We start from the raw sequence: 22293 nt of genomic DNA, 5'->3' as shown, positions 1-22293 counted from the left end.
TGCGATCCTTTGTATTACTGCGATATCAGTTATATCTCCTTTCTTACTTTTATTTATTTGGTCCCTCTCTCATTTTCTGGGTGAGTCTAACTAAAGATTTGTCAATTGTTTATCTTTTCAAAGAACCAGCTCTTACTTTCACCTTTTCTATTGTCTTTTTAGACTCTATTTTATTTCTGCTGTGATCTTTATTTCCTTCCTGGGCATCATTTGTTTTTTTTTTGTTTCTTGGGGTGTAAAGTTTTTGATAGTTTTATTTTTTAAATACAATCATTTATTGCGATTTCTGAACATCCCTCTCAGAACTGCTTTTGCTACATCCCATTAGTTTTGGAATGTTGTTTCCGTTATTTATCTCAAGGTATTTTCAGTTTTTTTCATTTCTCCTTTGACCCATTGGCTGTTCTGTAGCTTGTTGTTTAATCAGTACATATTTGTGAATTTTCATTTTTTCTTGAAATTTTGTTTCATGCATTATGGTCAGAAAAGATGCTTGTTTTTATTTCAATTTTCTTAAATTTATTGACTTATTTTGTGGCCTAATGTATGATCTATACAGAATTCCATGTGCACTTGAGAATGTCTGTTGCTTATAGTGTTTTGTATATATCTTATAAATCCATCTGGTTTAATGTAATAAAAGGCTGATTTCCTTATTTTCTGTCTCGATGATCTATTGATGAGGATTTATAGTAAAGTCCCCTACTATTATTGTATTGCTATTTCTTCCTTTTAGGTCTTTTAATATTTACTTTATATATTTAGGTGCGCCAATGATGGGAGCATATTTACAAATGTTATTTCTTCTTGTTGGATTGACTCCCTTATTACAACGTAATGCCCTTCTTTGTCTCTTATTATAATCTTTGCTTTAAAGTCTATTTGTCTGATATGAGTACAGCTATACCAGCAACTCCCTCCCGCCATTTGAATAGAGTATCTTTTTCCATCCCTTCACTTTTAGTCTGTGTGGCCTTACATCTGAAGTCAGTCTCTTGTAGGCAGCATAAACATCTTTTAAAAAAATTCATTGTCTTTTGATTGGAGAATTTAGTCCATTTAAAATAATTACTAAAGGACATGTACTTATTTTGTTGTTTTCTATTTTATAGTTTTCTTCTCTTGCTTTTTTGGAAAGTTGTCTTTCTTAAAACAATCATAGGTAATCTACATCCCTAGTATTTTAAATGAGTGAAGATTTCTAACTAAAAATAATTCTTTTAAGTTCTTCCCTGCTTCTATGTAAATTCTTGAAGTTGGTTCACATATATTTACTCAAATCTTTCCCAAACACTAAAGAATTCTCAGTGTGTGTATGTGTGTGTGTGTGTGTGTGTGTGTGTGTGTGTTGGGGCGGGGGGATGCTAAAAAAAGGGGGATGGGAGGGAAAGGAAATTAAGGAAAGGCAAGTAGAGATGCATATGTTCTAGGAAAGAACATTGAGATTGACAAATTATATAAATCCTAGAACTGTTGTAGAGTTCCCAGGAACGAGAATCCTAATAATTTGATATAAAATAGCTGATAAAATACTTTTTGAATGCCTTCAGAACGTTAAATTTTAGTATATTTGTGAGGAAATTTTATCAGATAACATGTCAAAATTTAGGTGGGATTAGAGAAAGACCTGCAAATGTGACTTTAAAGGTATAAAGCTTTGTCACACACAAATTAAACAGCAATGTAATTCAATTCTAAAAGTAACAACCTAAAGGACTGGACAGTCTGCATTACAATTAAATAGGTAGTAACATCTGATGACATTATATTTAGTAAGTAACAATGAATAGCAAAACGCACAATATCCTCTTTAAATTTTTCACTGAAACTCTCCACCACTTTAGCTTCATGTAATGAGGTATTTGTAAAGGCATTTGTTTACATTTTATGTACCATTTAAACTGAGTTCTTTTATTTTTTTAGAAGGGGATGGACAAAAATAGTTGTTTTTTTTTTTAAGACAACCCAGTACTTACCCAATTCTTGACTTAATGAATTATTAGGGTTGTTTCTACACTTACTTCCTCTCAAGGTGTACACACTAAAACTATTTCACATCAGAGAGACTTTAAAATTATCTCCAAAAACTGCATTTTACCTTGTAACAGTGCTGACGCTTACAGAAAATAGGCCTATAAGACAGCCAAGGGAGAGGACCTTGCTGTTGTCTTAGGAATGTAAGTCACACTTTAATTCTGAGGAGTGAATTCAGGAAACCAGAACAGTTTAAGCTTCAGAAGATATTAGAGCTGAAGATTGCCAGAGTGACTGAAATCACTTAGTGACAGATACCAAGTTCCTTTGTGAAGATAACAGTATTCAGTTTGGCTCAATTAGCCATCTTGTATTTACTGGGTTACTGGCGTATTATCTGAAATCTATAGCATCTATTTGGGAAAACTTTAGGAGGAACAGACGGTCTATAAGTTGACTCATTTTCCTCCCTTTCTGCATTTTGAGACTAGTAGCCACTTTCATTCATTTGGAAATGATGGTAAAGCAGTGATCTTGGGCTATACTACTTATTCAAATCAACCTCGTTAGATTTATACATTCACTTAATATCTCACCAAAATTTTAAACAAAACTGGGTATTTTCTTTCAATTCAGAACTTCAAATAAGTTACTATATGAACATAGTACTTTATGATTCAGAATGATGAAAATAAGAAAATTAAAAAATTTGTGGGCAGCACTAAGGCACTCAGTCAATGTTAACATTTCATTACCACGTCAATATTTCTTATAGGATTCCTATCTTAATCTACAGAGGAGCAGGTACAGCCCTTAGCCACTCCTGATAGTGCTGTTACCTAGGATTAACCTTGATAATGGTTATTAGGTTCACTTTAACAGCTTGAACACTTTATACTTGTCTTGAAGTATACTTAAAGAATTTATTCAGCTGATTCTTAAGGAGCCAAGTCAGAGCCAATATTCTAAGTCTTGAAAGCTCCCTTAAATGCAATTTTCATAGTCTTTAAATTTTAACTGTCCTTGTTTATTACCAGTTTGGCTACATTCTCTACAATTTCAGCAGCATTTTAAAGAGACAGTGTGTGTATGTACAATGGAAAAACAAAATGGCTTGCAACATCAGAAATAACAGCCACAGTTTAACTGTACAATATTAAGGAGAATCTGTGGTAAAGTAAGTAGAGCCTCCTTTTTCGGCAACATGGACAACTTACATGTAAGTATCAGCATTATGAATATAACAATAAAGGAATAATTTTTACAGGAGTAAAATAGAACATCCTGAAAAATAATGGTTTATACCATACAAGGCAGTTAGAAAATGTTCACATTTTAACAAATCTGTACAAACCACAAGAAACTTGTTTATGGGACCATCATCCCACCTTGCTGATAAGAACCTTCTAGAAATGTAGAATAACCATGAACAATGTATAAATCTAGTATCTATGTGCTCCACAGCCCTAGAACCCAAGGAACTGATTTAGAGAATTCTATATGTCCAACATGGATCATTTTTACATGCCTTGATTGTTAATGAATACCTGCTTTTAATATGCCTCTAAGATGTACAGTCAATTTGCACCTTTTTAAGGAGGTCATTCGATTTTTTTTTTTTTTTTTTAGCAAAGAAGCAACATCATTTAGCAGCAATTAACGCGCCTTCAAGACTTAAAAAAAATACAATATCCAATTAGAAAAGCCATTATTTTTAAACATTTGTACAAGAATAAGCTGCTGAAACTTGGTAATTGAAATATGACATATGTACAACAATTTACAATAGAACTAGAAGGGAATTTATCATTATCCTGCATAGAACTGGTCTGCATTTGGTTACATACTGTCATTTGTTTTAATGAACAAGGCCTGGTATCAAAACAAAAATATCTGTTACTTCTAACATGTTGAAAACACTGGCGATATTATAATTTAGTGAATTAAACTGATTTTAAAATGAGCAGCTCATTTTGTCAAAGGTGTAAAGTATCTAGGAATAATAGCTCTCCCTTTAACATAACCAGTGAAAAAAAAGGACATGTGATTTCGAGGTACAATGTGGTAAAAGCCAGAACAGGCAAATGACAAAGTCTAACCTTGTCCAAAGATTCTAACTCTCACATTCTATCTATAAAACACAACTGTCACTGTCATTCAGTTCTTACTTTGGTTTCGGCAGATGAACTGCCGAATGCTGAAGAATGTATCCAGGCACTATAGTTCTTGTGTTAGAAATATTTCTCATTTTTTCCAAGTGTTTTTAAATAATGAAAAACTACCCTTCATATTAGACCTCTTTAGTAACAACCAAATGTATTTAAGTATTATAAACGTTATTTACAGTGTTTCCCCAAACAAACAAATCATTTTTCTTCTGTCTGAACATGGTATTCTCGTTTCTGTGCAACAGGCAGTCACCCTTCACGTCTCAAGATTATTTTAGTCAGAAGTGTACATTTATTCACTGTCCATGATCCTTTCTCATACAAATGACGCCACAAAGAACTTCAGCTCGCAAACAGTTCTCAATCATGTCCTGTGTAAAAAATAAAGTAACAAAAAAACACTCAAATGCTCTTAAACTCAAGTGTGCACCTGGAAGCAATTCAAAGGTATCATGCCAATTTTGGAGGAAAGTCAGTAAGTAATTATGCTTGAAGCAGGGGGTGTAGGGGATGCTGTCAGCCCAGCCATGTGTAAGTTTCCTGAAGAGTTTGATCTTCTCATGTGTGGGAGAAGGTACGGGTCATTTGCCAGTTGGTGCACATCAAATCGATCTTCTTTTCGGTATGCCAAACAGCGTCGTATAAAGGCCTTGAAAAAAAAAAAAAGTCAGCAATTAAAATCTTGCCCCTTCTAAACAACTAAATTCAGAGAAGAATGGACACATTTAAGACAGCTTTTTCATCATCTCAAACTGAAACTTTTACTGTAACCATTAAATAGTAACTACTGATTTCTTCCTCACCTAACCTTTGGAAACCACTGTCTTGTTTATGATTTGGCTATCCTAAATATCTATGTAAGTACCTAGAATGTCAGTGGAATCATACAATATTTGTCCTTTTGTATTTGGCTTATTTCACTTAGCACAATGTTTAAGAGTTATCCATACTTGCAGCATGCATCAGACTTTTGTCCCCTTTTAAACAGTAATATTCAACTGCATGTATATACCACATTCTGTTTATCCGTTCACCTGTTGATTGATATTGGGTTGTTTCCACCTTTTTGCTATTGTGAATGCTGTTTTGAACATTGGTATAAAGATCTATTCAAGTCTCTGTCTTTTCATCTTGTTGATGGTTTCCTTTGCTGTGCAGAAGTGTTAGTATGCACTTGTTTTTGTTGCCTTTGCTTTTGTTGTCAAATCCAAAAATTCCACACCAAGATGGAGGTCAAAAGCTTACCAGCTATATTTTCTTTTAGGAGTTTTATGTTTCGGATCTTCACACCTTCAAATCTTTCATCCATTTTGAGTAAATTTTTGTCTATGGTATAAGTGGCTCAGTTTTCCTGACATCATTTATTGAAGAGACTGTCTTTACCCCATTGCATATTTTTGACTCCTGTTCATAAAATAATTGACCATATATGTGTAGGTTTACTTCTGGGCTCTCAATTCTGTTCCACTGATCGATGTGTCTGTTTTTATGCCAGTACCATACTGTTTTGACTACTATATTACAGTTTGCAATCAGGGAGCATGATGCCTCCAGCTTTGTTGTTCTTTCTCAAGACTGCTTTGCCTATTCTGGGTCTTTTGTGGTTCCACACAAATTTTATAATTGTTTGTTCTAGTTCTGTGAAAAATACAATTGGAATTTTGGTAAGGATTACATGAATCTGTAGATTGCTTTAGGTAGTACAGACATTTTAACAATACCAATTCTTCCAACCCATGAGCATGGAGTATCTTTCCATATATTTGTGTTTCTTTAATTTCTTCCATTAACATCTTACAGTTTTCAGTGTTGGTTAAATTCACTTCTAGGTATTTTACTCTTTTGTATGCAAATGGGCTTATTATCTTAATTTCTCTTTCTGATAGTTTGTGTATAGAAATGCAACAGATTTTTATATATTGAGTTTGCATCCTGCAACTTTACTGAATTTGTTGACTAGTTCTAACAGTTTTTTGGTGATGTTTTTAGGGTTTTTAGTATACAGTTGACCCCTGAACAACAAGGGGTTAGGGGTGACAACTCCCAGCAGTCAAAATCCACATGTAACTTAATTTGGCCCTCTGCATATGCAATTCCCAATGACCCGTTGACCCTTCATTCAATTTGAACTGTGTGGGTCAACTGAAAAATCTGTGTATAAGTGGAATGGTACAGTTTGAACCTGTGTTGTTAAAGGGTTAACTGTATAATATCATCTGTAAATTATTTCTTCCTTTTTGATTTTGATGCCTTTTATTTCTATTTTTGCCTAATTGCTCTAGTTAGGACTTCTAATAGTATGTTGGATATGGAAAGCTGCATTTATAATTACAAATTCTGCACACTTATTTCTAGAATTTATCTTCTGCTAAAATAATCCTCTCACTCTATCAGTTTAGTTTGGCCAGAGGGTATGCTATTTTTAACCATACTATTTTCTTTTTCCTATTGAGCATACTTTCTTTAGATGAAGGGACACTTCATTGAGGTTTTTGTTTCATAGGTTAACATTGAGCATCAGCACACTTTTTAAAAAGCTAAAAGTGGAATAAAATTACTATCTTTTTCCTTTCTCAGACTGGTTTTATGTATCCTGTCCTTGAGAAAAGCTTCTTTTTAAAAAAACCTAATTATAAGTATACTAGTAGCCCTGCACACGAATCTGGGCACCAGTAGCTCTCTGCGGGCCTGGCCGCTCCGCGCCCGCTGCCCAGAAGCCCATCTGTGCCCTGGCCTGACCAGAGGCCCATCCGCTGCTGGGCACAGAACGCTTGCCTTGTCGCTGTGGTGAAGAAGCAAGCATTCCGCCAGGCCGCTCACGCTGCCCCCTGGGACTGGGGGACTCCGGTGGGGCTGAGAGGACTGGGTGCCGCCATCTTTGTGACAGAGTGACGGTTAATTTGCATTATTCCCCTTTATTAGATAGGATAGTGCAAAGTGAATATATCTATGTAACACAACCAGATAAAAGAATTTTACTAAAACCATCTGAGTCTCTTCCTGCCCTTTTTGGCATGGACTCTGCCTACAACTCACCTGGGTAACTTCTACCCTTTTAACACTATAGTTGAGTTTGCTGTTTTGACCTTTATATAAGTGATATCACAGATTATGTTCTCTTTATCTGGCTTCTTTCTTTCACTCAATATTATATTTGAGATTCATGCATTTTTTTTGCAACAGATAAAACATTCTTAGGTGACAATTGGTAATTCTTTCCCTTATTGCTGACACTAGATGTACCCTATAGCTTGCCATGAAATAAACCATTAATAAGAAAACTATAACATATATACTTTTTTTAAAAATAAATCTTTATTGTTCATATTATTACAATTGTTTCTCCTTTTTTCCCCCCATATCTCCCCATCACCCGGTTCTCTCCCCCTACCCTCCCCGTTGTCCTTATCCATAGGTGTATGATATTTGTCCAGTCTCTTCCCATACCCCCCACACAGACACCCCTTTCCCCCTGAGAATTATCAACCCACTCCCATTCTATGCCTCTGATTCTATTATGTTCACCAGTTTATTCTGTTCCTCAGATTTTGAATTCACTTGATTTTTAGAATGACTTGTTGATAGATATGTATTTGTTGTTCATAATTTTTATCTTTACTTTTTTCTTCTTTTTCCTCTTTTTAAAGAATACCTTTCAGCATTTCATATAATACTGGTTTGGTGGTGATGAACTCCTTTAGCTTTTTCTTATCTGTGAAGCTCTTTATCTGCCCTTCAATTCTGAATGATAACTTTGCTGGGTAGAGTAGTCTTGGTTGTAGGTTCTTGCTATTCATCACTTTGAATATTTCTTGCCACTCCCGTCTGGCCTGCTTGGTTTCTGTTGAGAAATCAGCTGATAATCGTATGGGTGCTCCCTTGTAGGTAACTAACTGTTTTTCTCTTGCTGCTTGTAAGATTCTCTCTTTGTCTTTTGCCCTTGGCATTTTAATTATGATGTGTCTTGGTGTGGTCCTCTTTGGATTCCTCTTGTTTGGGGTTCTATGCGCTTCCTGAACTTGTAAGTCTATTTCTTTCACCAGGTGGGGGAAGTTTTCTGTCATTAAGTTTTCTGTCATTTCTTCAAATAGGTTTTCAGTATCTTGCTCTCTCTCTTCTGGCACCCCAAAAATTTGGATATTGGTACGCTTAAAGCCATCCCGGAGGCTCCTTATGCTATACTCACACTTTTGGATTCTTCTTTCTTTCCACCTCTCTGGTTGGGTGTTTTTTTCTTCCTCATATTCCAGATCTTTGGTTTGACTCTTCGGATGCGGTGGTCTACTCTGTATATTCTTTATTTCAGGCAGTGTATGCATAATTTCTGACTGGTCCTTTTCCATTTTTTTTGTATTCTCATTTAGGTCCTTGAAGGTCTCATCAAGTTTCTCAGCGGTTTTTAGAAGATTCTTGAGTAACCTTATAAATATGGTTCTGAACACTGTGTCGTCCATTAGTTTGCTTTCATCTATTTCTCCTACTTGTGACATACTTCGATGTCTCCACATTTTGGCTGCCTCCCTGTGTTGATGGAGTGGCTTTGTGTGGTCGGTGACCTATAGGGGCCGGTAGTTTAGCTTCCCCAATCACCCTAGGTGGTCGCTCTTGGTACTCCCCTTTGTGGGCTGAGTGGAAAGTCTTGGTGTAGTTAAAAGCCCTGATTGCTGTTGGTACACTGGGAGGAATTGACCTCCGGTCTAATTGGTTGTGAGGGCCTGCTGTGTCTATAACGGAAGAATTGCTGTGCTGGAGACACAGTAGGGCTTTGGTGCTCACTGAGTCTGCCTCTTGAATGTGTCCCTTATAAGAGTGGTTGAAATCTGGTGTCGTCCACACCGACAGAAAAGTCACTCTCACTCTCTGACCGATGGCCGAGAGTCCCGTAGGCGTCTGGGTCCCCTGCGTGTCCCCAGAAACTGGAGTTCAGAGTGGTTGGGATTGTTGGTATCACTGGCGGGAGTTGATCTCCAAGCCAGTTGGCTGTGAGGATCAGCAGTGTCTCCGCTGGGAGAGCTTCTGTGCTCAGCTTGGATGGGGTGGAGTCTCAGGGTGGCGCGGACAAGCTTTGGTTTCCCGTCTGCTCCACCCTAAGAGGGGCGGTTTCTCCGTGCCCGAATTAATGGCTGGGCGCCTCTGAGAGAAGGCAGCTTTCGAGCCTCTCCCGCTGCCTAACAGACCAGTTTCTCCCCAGCTGGGGCTGGATTTCAGTGTAGACCGGAGGTTTTGTTTTTCTCCCGAATGAGAAATCCAGCCACTGGGAGGGCTGTGCTCAGCTATGTTTTCTTTTAGGATTTTTATGGTTTCATGACTCACATTTAAATCTTTTATCCATTTTGAGTTTATTCTTGTGTATGGTGTAAGTTGGTGGTCTAGTTTCATCTTTTCGCATGTACCTGTCCAATTTTTCCAACACCATTTGTTGAAGAGACTGTCTTTACTTCATCGTATGTTCTTGCCTCCTTTGTCAAATATTAATTGACCATAAGGATGTGGGGCCTGTGTTATGTTCTACTGATCTATATGCCTGTTCTTGTGCTAGTATCAGAACAGGCATTTTATTACAGTGGCTTTGTAGTATAGTTTGATATCTGGTATTGTGATCCCTCCAACTCTTCTTTTTTCCAAGACTGCTGTGGCTATTTGGGGTCTATTATCTGACTACAGGTTTTTTTTTTTTTACCTCCTTGGTTAAGTTTATTTCTAAATATCTTAATTTTTTTGTTGTAATGGTAAATGGGTTGTTTTTTTAGTTTCTGAGAGTTCATTATTGGTGTATTAAAATGCCATCAATTTCTGGATATTGATTTTGTAACTGCTACATTTATTAAATCGAATAGATTTTTGGTGGAGTCTTTAGGGTTTTCTATGTACAATACCACGTCATCTGCAAATAATGATTTTACTTCCTCCTCCTTTCTTCTTGTTTGATTACTGTGGCTAGGACTTCTGGTACTATGTTGAATAAGAGTGGTGCAAGCAGACATCCTTGTCCTTTTCCCATTAAGTTTCTTAGGGGAAGCACTTTTAGTTTTTGCCCACTGAGTATGATGTTGATCATAGGTTTGTCATCATATATGGTCTTTATTATGTTGAGGTATGGTCCCTCTATTCCCACTTTGCTGAGAGTTTTTAATCAAGAAAACTCACATTCATATGATTTTTTATCCTTTATTTTATGTAATGTATCACACTGATTGATTTGCAAATACTATACCAGCCTTGCATCCTTGGAATAAATCCCACTTGGTCATGGTGTATGATCTTTTAAATGTATTGCTGCATCTGATTCCCTAATATTTTGTTGAGGATTTTAGCATCAGGGATACTGGTGTCAAGATCTTTTTAAAAAAGGAGCCATATTTACCTTACAAAAATAACTCATGTTTTAAAATAAGAACGTCAGTTATCTTTTTAATTGTCAATCTTCTAAAAGTCATTCAAATGATTTGCAAAAAGCCAATAAAGATGCAATGGATAGACTAACCCTGTGGTCGGCAAACTGCGGCTCGTGAGCCACATGCAGCTCTTTGGCCCCTTGAGTGTGGCTCTTCCACAAAATACCATGGCCTGGGCGAGTCTATTTTGAAGAAGTGGCGTTAGAAGAAGTTTAAGTTTAAAAAATATGGCTCTCAAAAGAAATTTCAATCGTTGTACTGTTGATATTTGGCTATGTTGACTAATGAGTTTGCCGACCACTGGACTAACCAATCTAGAGGAAGGTGGGGTAGAGAGAGATCAAAGAATTTATATGCATAACCCATGGACACAGACAATAGTGGGGTGGAGGGAGTCAATGGGGAAGAAAAAGAGGACATCTGTAATACTTCCAACAATATAGATAAATTTAAAAAAAGATAACATGAAATATGGGACAGTTTCTGATATTACACAAAAACCAGTATAATTACGAAGGCCATTATGACCTTGATCAGGAACATATAGCAGGGCTTATCTACACTCTTCTAACAATATAGAAGCTACATAATGCCTCTTTATGAATTATTCTTATGGCCTAGACCAGTGGTCGGCAAACTGCGGCTCACGAGCCATGGCTTGCCGCTCTGTTGACTAAGGAGTTTGCCGACCACTGGCCTAGACTATTCATACCAGAAAGAAATGGGAATGTCATGTATTTGTCTTAGGAATTTCACAGGTTTTACAAAGAAGACTACAACAGGGAGTCACAGAGAAATAAACTTTGGGATGAGCATAACAAAGCAGGAGTGAAAATGGAGAAGGCCAATCAGAGGACGAAGGTGGGAAGATATTAAGGATCATCATAGTTTTGCTATTAGAAATATCTATTTCATGATATCACATAGACATATATGGATTAGTCTATGGTCATACCACCCTGAATGCACCGGATCTCAGAAGCTAAGCAGGGTTGGACCTGGTTAGTACTGCCCTGGCTGATGTGGCTCAGTTGGTAGGAGTGACATCCTGTATACTGAAAGGTCGTTGGTTTGATTCTGGTCAAGGCACATCCCCAGTCCCAGTTGGGGTGCATGCGATTGGTAACTGATAGATGATAAACGTTTGTTTTTTTTCTCCCCCAAACAATCAATGAAAATGTCCCCAGGTGAAGTTTTTTTTTGTTTTAGCTTCAGAGACTTCTATATGTTAAGAAAGATAAAGAAGAGGTCAGGCTTTCTCAAGAGCTAGGGCAGAGTAGCATGAGAATTATACTAGGTATAATTCTGGACAAGGTACTTTTGCTATGTACACGCCCTGACCAGGAATTGAACCTGGGACCCTCCAGTGCACAAGACAACGCTCCAACCAACTGCCAGGACTCAACATAATACTTTTATTATTTCTTATACAGTTGACCTTTGAATAACATGGGGATTAGGGGCATCAACCCCCAGTGCAGTTGAAAATCCACATTATCACTTTTGACTGAAAGCCTTATCAATGACTTAAATAGTCAATTAAGACATATTTAGTATGTTATATATAATATATACTATACTCTTACAATAAAAGTTGAGAAAGCATGTACATATATTTTATGCATTCATGACATACCTTTTTCAAAAATTTTTTTTCAATATTTCTTGGCTATGTGATTCACCTGCAAATTTCCAATATATTTATCAAAATGTATTTAAGTGGACCTGTGCAGTTCAAACCCATATTGTTCAAGGATCAACTATATACCTCCTGGACAGATTTTCCTGTGGTGGTAATTACTTTGTTTTAAGAACAATTTATGACGTGAAATTTACTTCACAAAACTTATTTACATAAATTTATTACCTTGGCTTCAGTGCTTACAACCGGTTTTACAGGGAACTGAACTTCTGTGGCTTTTAATATTGTATTTTCTTGAAGAATGTCTTGTTGAGATTGATTGTGACCAAATGGCTAAAAATAAAACGTTGAGAAATTTATCTCACAAAATTTAAACAGATATTACCAGTGAATACTCAAGATACAAATTATTTGTGTTCTAAAAAAGTCTTGTCCTCAGTTACATGGAAGTTGGGATACATTTTCATAGCAACAAAGTTATAATTAAATCCACAACATAGCTGAGACCCTGAATAAGCAGAAGAAAATAATGCTACTACAAATAGGAAATTAAGATAAAAACATAAGAAATTTAAAACTTTATTCTTAATATTTACAAAACGAAATTTGATTAGAGAAGAGATGAAGTAGTGGCAATGCCTGTGAAAAGACCACTGAATAAAACACTTTGAGCATAGTACACTAACTTAAATGAAAGAGCTCTGGGTTTGGTACTCCTAATTTGCAGCCAATTTCCAGACAAGTTCATTAAACTCTCTTTCCATACTGATGAAGGGACGAGATGGGATGGGGATTAGATAATATCTATAGTAGTTTGTAGTTCTGACTTCAAAATAAAGTAGTTCAGGAAATATTAGGACTTAAGTTTGGCGGAATTTCCCTGAGGGAACTATGCCAAGGCCAAACTGTGTGCATGCAGTGAGGGAGAGAGAATGGAGGATAATGAAGAGTTTTGGCTCCAGTATTCTTTAACAGTAGAGAATATTAACACTCTTATCATACAGTTACTTCTTTTCCTTCAGTTAAAAAAAAAAAAAAAAAGGTGTGTGTGAAAAACGCAGGCCAAGTAAATTGTTATGACATTAAAATAATTCTGATCCATAGAAATCTTAGCAGAAATAGAGAAGAGCCCTAGCCGGTTTTACACAATGGTTAGAGTGTCAGCCTGTGGACTTAAGGGTCTCATGTTCGATTCTGGTCAAGGACACGTGCTTTGATTGCAGGCTCAATCCCCGGTCCACATCAGGACATGTGCGGGAGGCAACCCATCGATGTTTCTTTCTCTTTTCCTCTTCCCTCCCTTCCATTCTCAATGGAAAAATATCCTCAGGTAAGGATTAAAAGAAATAGAGAAGCAGCCTGACTTTCCTTGGAAGGATTTAAATTGACTTTTGACTTTAAATTAATGAACTTTGTATTTAAAAGGGGAAAATTCCACTTATCTAATAGTACAGTTGAATCTGGTATACTTTATTTTTTTTTATTATTTTTTTTAATCGATTTTTTACAGAGAGAAAGAGAGAGGGATGGAGAGTTAGAAACATCGATGAGAGAGAAACATCCATCAGCTGCCTCTTGCACACCCCCCACTGGGGATGTACCCGCAACCAAGGTACATGCCCTTGACTGGAATCGAACCTGGGACCTTTCAGTCTGCAGGCCGACGCTCTATCCACTGAGCCAAACTGGTTTCGGCAGAATCTGGTATACTTTAACTTACCTTTCTACCATAAAGACACTGAAAGAAAATGACTCCAACTGACCACACATCAACCTTGTTGGAAATTTTTGGTGGTTCTTTTCCAACTACAAAACACTCAGGAGGTAAATACCTATAGTTTTTTGGGGAGAAAAAGGGAAAGGATACTATTAACAATCTGTAATTTAAAATCTAAGTGTAAAATCTCAGAACTAATTTTATCCACATAACACCTTAGGACCTTCATGAATGAAAATTACCAATCAAGCTTTTAAATCCTTATAGCACTTGACCCTAGTGCCAAAACATACAACTTTGAGATAAAGTATGATACACACACACATCCCTAAAGTGTACAATAACATATATTATCATTAGAAATTACAATGTTCTAGGCACTTTACCTTCCTCCTCCCCGTCCCCAGGCATGTTACCATTAGCTTTCATTCTCAAGCTCCAAGGGACCTTCTTTTACCTCTAGAACTTGTTTGCTAAGCCCGTTTCTTCTAGGAACTACTTTTTCTACCTCTGTAATTTACCCAATCAATGTTCTAATTTGGGTAAGTCTCTAATAATAGAATAAATCTTCTCCCACTGCCCCCCTTCACCAGCATTCAAACTGTAGGTAGTTTTCTTCCTAAAACACACATCTGATCAGGTGGCTCTTCTGTTTAAAGAACCTCAGCATTACTAACTGCCAGGGAATGTACCTCATCTCTCTTGTTTGTAACACAAGACCCATCCTAATCCAGCAGCAACTTAAACTTCCAACATCTGCACTCACTCTTCTTTACCCCTCAAACTGGCTGGGGAAAGCCAATTAACTTGGCTGCCCACACTACTTTTCTGTCACCCATGCTTTTGAATATGACAATATTGAATACCTCCCCTAACCCTCCAATTCACACGGAGAGCACCTTTCTTCGAGACCCACCCCACCTCCATAAGCCTTTTCTGCTTCCCTCTAGGTAGAGCTTTGCTTCTTCCCCATGTAACCATCATGACTATATCTCTTTCCTGCACAGCCTCCTAAACATAAGCATCTCTGTCTCGTGTCTACCTGATAGAGGTAAATTTCCTTGTCTGCCCTGCCCTACATGAGTGAAGCCAGAGAGGGAAACAATATACTGGGTGTCTCTGCAGAAGAAAAAGGATCTATTATTTAGAACATGGCTTTCAAGCTGTCTTCCATAGGGTTCTACCAAGAAGCCTTGTTTTTATTGGTTTTATTTATTAGAATCCTAAGGATTTGTTGTGAAAAAGCAAGCCTTGTTGCTAAAAGAAAAAAGGTCAAAGGTTTACTAATTGAGGATACCAATGTTTAGGGCAGTGATGGGCAATCTTTTGAGCTTGGTGTGTCAAACTTCGCCAAAAAACTGAGTATAACTCGGGTAGTGTGTCACTTTGAGGAAAAAACATTATTTCGCAAATGTTTCATCCTCGGCATGCAGCCGCGTGTCATCAGAAATGGCTACGCGTGTCAGTGCTGACACGCGGGTCAAAGGTTCACCATCACTGGTTTAGGGGTTTACTAGTTTGAATAATTTTCTTTTAGTATGAAAAAAATTCATGACATATCTTATTCATAGTCCTAGAAAAATGCTGCAAGCAGAATTTAAAACTTTAAAATGGCTTTAAAAGAATACATGAACACGACTAATCCCTGTTCATGAAAAGTGAAGTCCGTACAGAACTGTGCTTTCTTATGGGACTGGTCACTATGTGCCCAAGCTATCTGTGAAGACTGTTTGTAGTCACCATCCTGTTCAAGAAAATTAAATACAGTTATCTTTCTTCCAATTAAAATGTCACCACTTTTGCTCAACTAATTTATTCTAAAAACTAAGTTTGTTTTGAAATTTTATAGTCTATGTTCTTCACTTTGGTGAATTGGACAAGTGTGACAATTCACATTGAAGTAATTTTTATTAACACCTAGGTAACTCTGAAGGGAATGACATTCATTTAGACTGTGAATTTATGGTGCTATCTAGACTTATATCTATATATAATGAAGTGAATAAAAGGTATTTTTGAGAGTCAAGTCCAAAGGCCAAGAATATGCTAAATACTTCTCCCATCCACGATCAACAAAGCATCCATCTCCAATAAAAACTGTAACTACAAAACCTCTACAGCAGTGGTTCTCAACCTTTCTAATGCCTCGACCCTTTAACCCTTTGCACTCACTAGTTTTTTTCTCGATTCCTTTATTCTACTCGGGATTTAATTTTTTAAATACCCCAGATTTTACAAAGCGTGGCAGTAGAATAAAGAACTGGAGTTTCTTTTCATAAAACTTATTTATTTGGATTTTTTTATATTTCAAATTATTGATACATTCAAAGAGTAATTTTAATCTCTATGCTAACCGTGTCGAGTCACACTCGACATCCGAGTGCAAAAGGTTAATACAGTTCCTCATGTTGTGGTGACCCCCAACCATAAAATTATTTTCGTTGCTACTTCATAACTGTAATTTTGCTACTGATATGAATCGTAATGTAAATATCTGTGTTTTCCGACGGTCTTAGGCAACCCTGCTAGCGGTTCTCAACCTGTGGGTGGCGAACAGGTTGAGAACCGCTGCTATAGAGCCTAAGAACATCGGAAAACACAGATATTTACATTACGATTAATTAACAGTAGCAAAATTACAGTTATGAAGTAGCAACGAAAATCATTTTATGGTTGGGGGTCACCACAACATGAGGAACTGTATTAAAGGGTTGCGGCATCAGAAAGGTTGAGAACCACTGCTCTACAGAGAGGGCTTTTTGCTTATTTCCTGTAACAGTTAAGATGTTATATTTATGTAAGTATTTTTTTTCATGATAAATGTCCCTCTAACATTATAGAAAACCCCCCACACATTCTCCCCATTAGGAGTTTCTGGGTAGGTTCCTAAGTCACCTGCTAATGCTAAGTCTTCCTCCCTCTAGTTTGCTGAGATGAGTCAAGAAGACTGATGAACGTGGCCTCCCTCTCAACTCAGAGACTTCACATCAGTACCCTCAGCACAGTAATCTCAAAGGTACATGAAAAGAAAAACGAAATTCTCATAAAAAGCCTTGTGACTAATCTAGACAATTTTGATGTTTTTAGTGATATATTTACCAGTAAGTGCCTGCCCCTTGGGAAGTTAGGTCCATTCCATCTACACCATAGCTATCATCATCCATGATCTTGGACAGACCAAAATCAGTGATTTTGATTTCTCCACAAGCTGTTCCATCCACCAGAAGGATGTTTCCTAGGAGCAAAATAAAAATAGAAGGTTCTTTTAATGATACATAGATGAATAACAACATCTTTATGACTTACGCTAACTTTTGGGAAGTAAATATAATTTTAAGAAGTGACATGACAAAAACACTTTAAATTCTACTACTAAGCTATTGACATTTACAAACTAAACCAAAAAGTATGTTTTCAGGTAAATTAATATATATGACATTATACTCCTTAGAACTTAAAAATTTATTTAGACAATTTTATTAATTACCTGGCTTAAGATCATAATGTATAATAGGGGGTTTGATTTCATTAAGATATCTTAGTGCATTTACAATTTGCATTACAATAGACCTAGCTTCTTTCTCCGACATTAATTTATGTTGTTTCAGATAGAAATCCAAGTCATTGCCTTCACAGTATTCTAACACTGTACAAAACCTAAAATGGAGAAGAGAGAAAAATTAGATATAAAATATTATCCAATAATTCAGAATCACAGTGACGAAATGAAGTCATCATTTATATCACCACCACAGAATAGGGAAAGCAGAAAGCAAACAAATCTTTAGTTATATTCACTTACGTATCTGTATCCAAGGAGAAATAATCATAGAGTTTAACTATTCTGGGATGATCCAGTTCTTTGTGTATTCTATACTCTCTGCAGGCATGTCTACAGGAAGAGAGAGTATATTAATTCTCCATTACCATTAAATATGTTTTCAATTGATAAAAAGAATGAAGTATTATATTTACTTATAGTAATTTTCCTTTTTCTCATCCCTCCAGCTTTTATTAAGCTGATGGATCTTCACAGCAGCGTATCTTTGTTCATAAAGGTCAAAAGCCTAGGATTCAAGTCACAAGAGTTAGGACCAAAGACCAACTGAATAGCTGAAGATATTAAAAAAATTTTGGTGATGATTTTCGCATAATATGGAATTAGAATATACACTACAATTGTGTTGATCTCTGCTAAGATTATACACAGTTTAATGACACATGATCAGAAACACATGATCAGAAACAAGATACATATTTCATGGTGCTAAATCAGAGAAAACTTTAATGTAAGTTTTATAAATGAATCAAAATAAAACAATAAAGCTATTTTTTGTTTTTAATATGAACCTGTTCCTAGCCAGGAAAACAGATGGCTCTAATGCTTTTTCTGTGGGTTGCATAAAGCAAACCTTTTTTTCTCTAGCTTCTCCTAGCAACTCCCTACCTTTTTCTTCACTTCTTTGAAAATTAACAAGTTCCTAAACTTTAATTAGATCATTACCACACCTAACCTCATCTAATATCCAACTAGTCTTCAATTTTCCCTGGTTGTCTAAAAAAACACCATAAAACAGTTTTGATACTGGTTTGTTTAAATCACCGGTCTATTTCTTAAGTAACAAAATAAAAAATGATCAGTATTATTTAAGACTTCAGGTGACTTAAAAGTTTTTTTAAACAATAAGAGATTTCATAATTTAGGTTCCACTGTGATTTATATACAAAAGTGCCCCTTTAAGAAAACACTTAGCTTACATATTCATTAAAAAGAAGGTCCTTAGTCCACACTCTCCCTATCAATTTAATCTAAAAATAAGCAGTATTGGTAAACTGCTTATCACAAAATTATAGAAGCATGAGATCAGAAACAATAAATGATGGAATAATCAAGAATATTCATTTTGGAGTCAAGATAACCTTATTAGCTGCAGGACTTTGTGCTAATACCCTCTCTCAGCCTCATTTATTAAGTTTGGGTTGTTGAAAGGATTAAATGGGGTGAAACATATAAAATATTTAGAAAAGTATGATTCATAGTAAATATCCAATAAATATTAGCTAATTATATTAATCAAAAGTTGGGTTTAGGTGTGGCCTCCCTCTGGGGAGCATGCCTGTGTCTTTCCCTTCCTCCTTCTCTTCCCCCATAGGAATGCAACTCTTAAACGCTAAGGGACCCCATGGGACTTGCAACCAGTGGCCAGTGGCCAACCCCCTGAACCTGTCCCCAAGGTCCCCTTTTCTCTGACTTCTTAGTGAGCCAAAGCAGCCCAGTCTAGGCTCATTTCCCCACATAGTCTCTCGTCTGTTGCTTCTTCCATCCTAGGCCCTTCCTAGTTTCCTGTTTCTAGTTTTAATAAACTTCTAAATAAATTTTTTAAAAAGTTGGATTTAAAGATATAGAAAAGAATTTTCAAAGATTCATGTGAGAGAAAGCAGAGTAGCATAAAGGATAAAATTCAGAGGCAATCAAAATAAATGAAAATAGATGAAAGTAAAATTAAGTATACTAATGATAAAAGTTAATGCCAGTGTATGCTGATTATAATAGTTATATATGACACACCTTTCTCCCAAGATTAGATGAGTAAAGTACCTTCTCATAAAGTTAACCTTTTGCACTCGGATGTCGAGTGTGACTCGACACGGTTAGCATCGGTAGCAGCTCGTATGTCAAATTGTATTGAATGTATCAATAATTTGAAATATAAAAAAATCCAAATAAATAAGTTTGTATGAAAAGAAACTCCAGTTTTTTATTCTACTGCCGCGCTTTGTAAAATCTGGGGTATTTAAAAAATTAAATCCCCGAGTAGAATAAAGGAATCGAGAAAAAAGCAAGCGAGTGCAAAGGGTTAATACAGTTATCACTACGCAACTGATTCAATCTTTCCCACCGTGGTACAGATAAAAGTCTATAAAATTTGATTTACAATCTGTTGCTTTCTCAATGGACCTGGCAACTACGAAAGGGCTTTGTAGAGGTTGGAGTGAGTGGTTAGTATTTAGGTCAGTATTGAAGGTTCAAGTCATTGAGCTCCCATCTGCATTTCCTAATTTCTAAAAGAAAATCCCCTTTGGCCCTAAAAACAGTGGCAGTGGCAGTGGCAGAGGGTGCTGTGATTAGTAGGCTGAGCTAGTAGTGTTATATAACTGTACACTTTTGGATCCAAGGTGAGCTACTATGATCTTTTCCACCATGAGGCCTGTGTAAGCCTACTTCAATCATTATAGAGCACGAGGATGAACTATTGTTAGAACAAAGATCTAGGAATTATAAGAGAGCTCATAGATCACTCCTGATAGGTGAGGCCCATGATGCTTATTACTTGTCCAACTTAACAAAACAAAAAATAGTTACTGGTTGAACTAAGACCAGAATTGAAGTTCTCTGAATTCAAATTCCAAATTTCCCCACAGTCAGAACAATCCAGAATGTTTTTAGTAAGCCACGAAGGCACAGTCCTTATCTCACTAAACAGAGAGGATTTCTAATAATGATGATCTTAGATTTATTAAGCACCAATGTTCTATGTGATTTACCTGTGATAGCTCAATTAATCACAATCCTACGATGTAGGTACTGTTATCATTCCCAGATGAAGACAGTGAGACAGAGGATGATTAAGTAATAAGCCCAAGATTATACCGTTATTTAACAGCAGTCAGAATTAGGATTCAAACCCAGTCAGTCTGGCTTCAGAATCCAAGCTCTTAACCACTAACTATACTGATATATAATGAAGCACCAAGTATCACCAGGAGCTTATAAAAGGCAGACAAACAAGGAGAGCGTCTAAAGGAACTGAAGTCTCATGTGAGAGCATGACCTGCATCCTAACTAAGAGCAAATGGGAAGCCACCGGGGCTCATAAGAGAGTGAGAAAATTGTATTTTATAAAAAGGCTACTCTAGCTGCAGCTTACATAAGTACACTGGAGAAACTTAATGCCCTTGGGTAGCAACGCAAACAAAAGACAATGTGGCCTTGAGCTAAGAGAAAGGAAAGGGCCATTGCTGGATTTAGGAGAGTTTGATGACATTAATAACAGTGGGCACCCAGGGACTGGTTACATGCTGGGGAAGGGAAGGGAAAGGTAGAGTGAAGGATGGCTTTTACGTTTTTAACTTGAGGGACTAAGCAGTTGAATAGCAATGCTATGTACTAAAGTAGGAAGCAGAGTTAGAAGAAGGGGTTTTGGAGAAGAGAAAAATAACTTCTAATTAACAAGTGAGTTTGCAGTGCCTGCAGAATCCACGCCAAGTGAAGAGACAGAGTCACATTAACAGATACGAGCTTAGAAAGAAAGTGTAGGGTATGGACACACACAGACACAGATCTGAGGGTGAAGTCAAATAGATAAGTCAGTGAATGGGCAGGAATATATTTGAAAAGGAGAATACAGAATAAGAGACTTAGGAGCTACAGTATTTAAAGGTTGAGCAGGAAGATACAACATAAAGTGGGAAAAAGTAAGGTATAAAACACTAAAAAACAACAACAAAAAAACATTGAACATAATGAGTAAAAATTTTTACATTTACACATATGCATTTGAAAAACATGGACATTAAAATAGGTAGTAATTTCTGTAAATTCAGGACATGTAAGATTTCTGAGACACATGTTTAAATATAAGGGTATAGTATGTCCATAAAGGTACTATATCATATGACTACCTGCCTATCTTGATTCTAATTGCTATTATTTGTACCCAACTGGCTAACAGTAACGAGGTAGCAAATACTTGATAGACTGTGCAGGTGCATAGTCTTTAGACTCTTAACACATTGTGGACGGATCATGAGAATTCTCATGTTTTCATATCACACAGTGTTTACAAAGTATCATACTTTAAAAAGATATTAGCTTGTAAGAACATGTAATAAATAACTTCAAAATGCAATGGGTATTTAATTGTAAGGCGTGCCTTTAACATTTATGTACTTGTTTTTTGTACTTGTTCAATAGAAACTTATCTGGCCACTGGGTAAAGCTAGCAACAAAACTACTGGGCCACATTAAGATACAACATAAGCCACCAGACATTTTATAATGAGAGTCAGGACATAAAATCTGCCCTCCCCCCAAATTATAAAATTAATAAACAAAAGACAAGTACTTCTTAACCACATACAGGTATCCCCCACTTTTTGAGAGTTCGCATTAGGCCACTTTTCTTTTACAAAAGGCCTACATTTATTTGTACCCTTTTTGGCTAACTGCAATAAATACAAAGAGGATTTTTGCTTTTATGAGAAAAAGCAAGAAGTAAAAATAGCTTCCAGTACTCATTTCACAGGGTTAGAGGCAGAGCACACCCTTGCAGCCAGAGTGGCAGCCCGAGGTCCTCCCCCTGGAACCACACTCAGCATCTCAGTATCAAGCCGGCA

The 22293-nt window shown here is 36.6% G+C and overlaps 1 protein-coding gene across 1 annotated transcript in view; it reads right to left on the bottom strand.

Moving 5' to 3' along the window:
- Window positions 1-2979: 2979 nt before the first annotated feature.
- TLK1 (tousled like kinase 1) overlaps window positions 2980-22293 on the bottom strand; it is a 152576-nt gene continuing 133262 nt past the window's right edge. The window contains exons 15-21 of the mRNA XM_079782054.1: window positions 17872-17963; window positions 17699-17788; window positions 17384-17553; window positions 16996-17131; window positions 13900-14011; window positions 12405-12512; window positions 2980-4791 (exon numbers count right to left, since the gene is read on the bottom strand). Of these exons, the coding sequence (XP_079638180.1) occupies window positions 4615-4791; window positions 12405-12512; window positions 13900-14011; window positions 16996-17131; window positions 17384-17553; window positions 17699-17788; window positions 17872-17963 (885 nt within the window). The 3' untranslated portion in view covers window positions 2980-4614. The remainder of the gene's footprint in view (window positions 4792-12404; window positions 12513-13899; window positions 14012-16995; window positions 17132-17383; window positions 17554-17698; window positions 17789-17871; window positions 17964-22293) is intronic.

The sequence above is a fragment of the Cnephaeus nilssonii genome, assembly GCF_951640355.1.
Source record: "Cnephaeus nilssonii genome assembly, chromosome: 10".
NCBI classification, from domain to species: Eukaryota; Metazoa; Chordata; class Mammalia; order Chiroptera; family Vespertilionidae; genus Cnephaeus; species Cnephaeus nilssonii.
The sequence above is the reverse complement of the archived record's forward strand: the minus strand, read 5'-3'. Positions and strand labels throughout refer to the sequence as shown.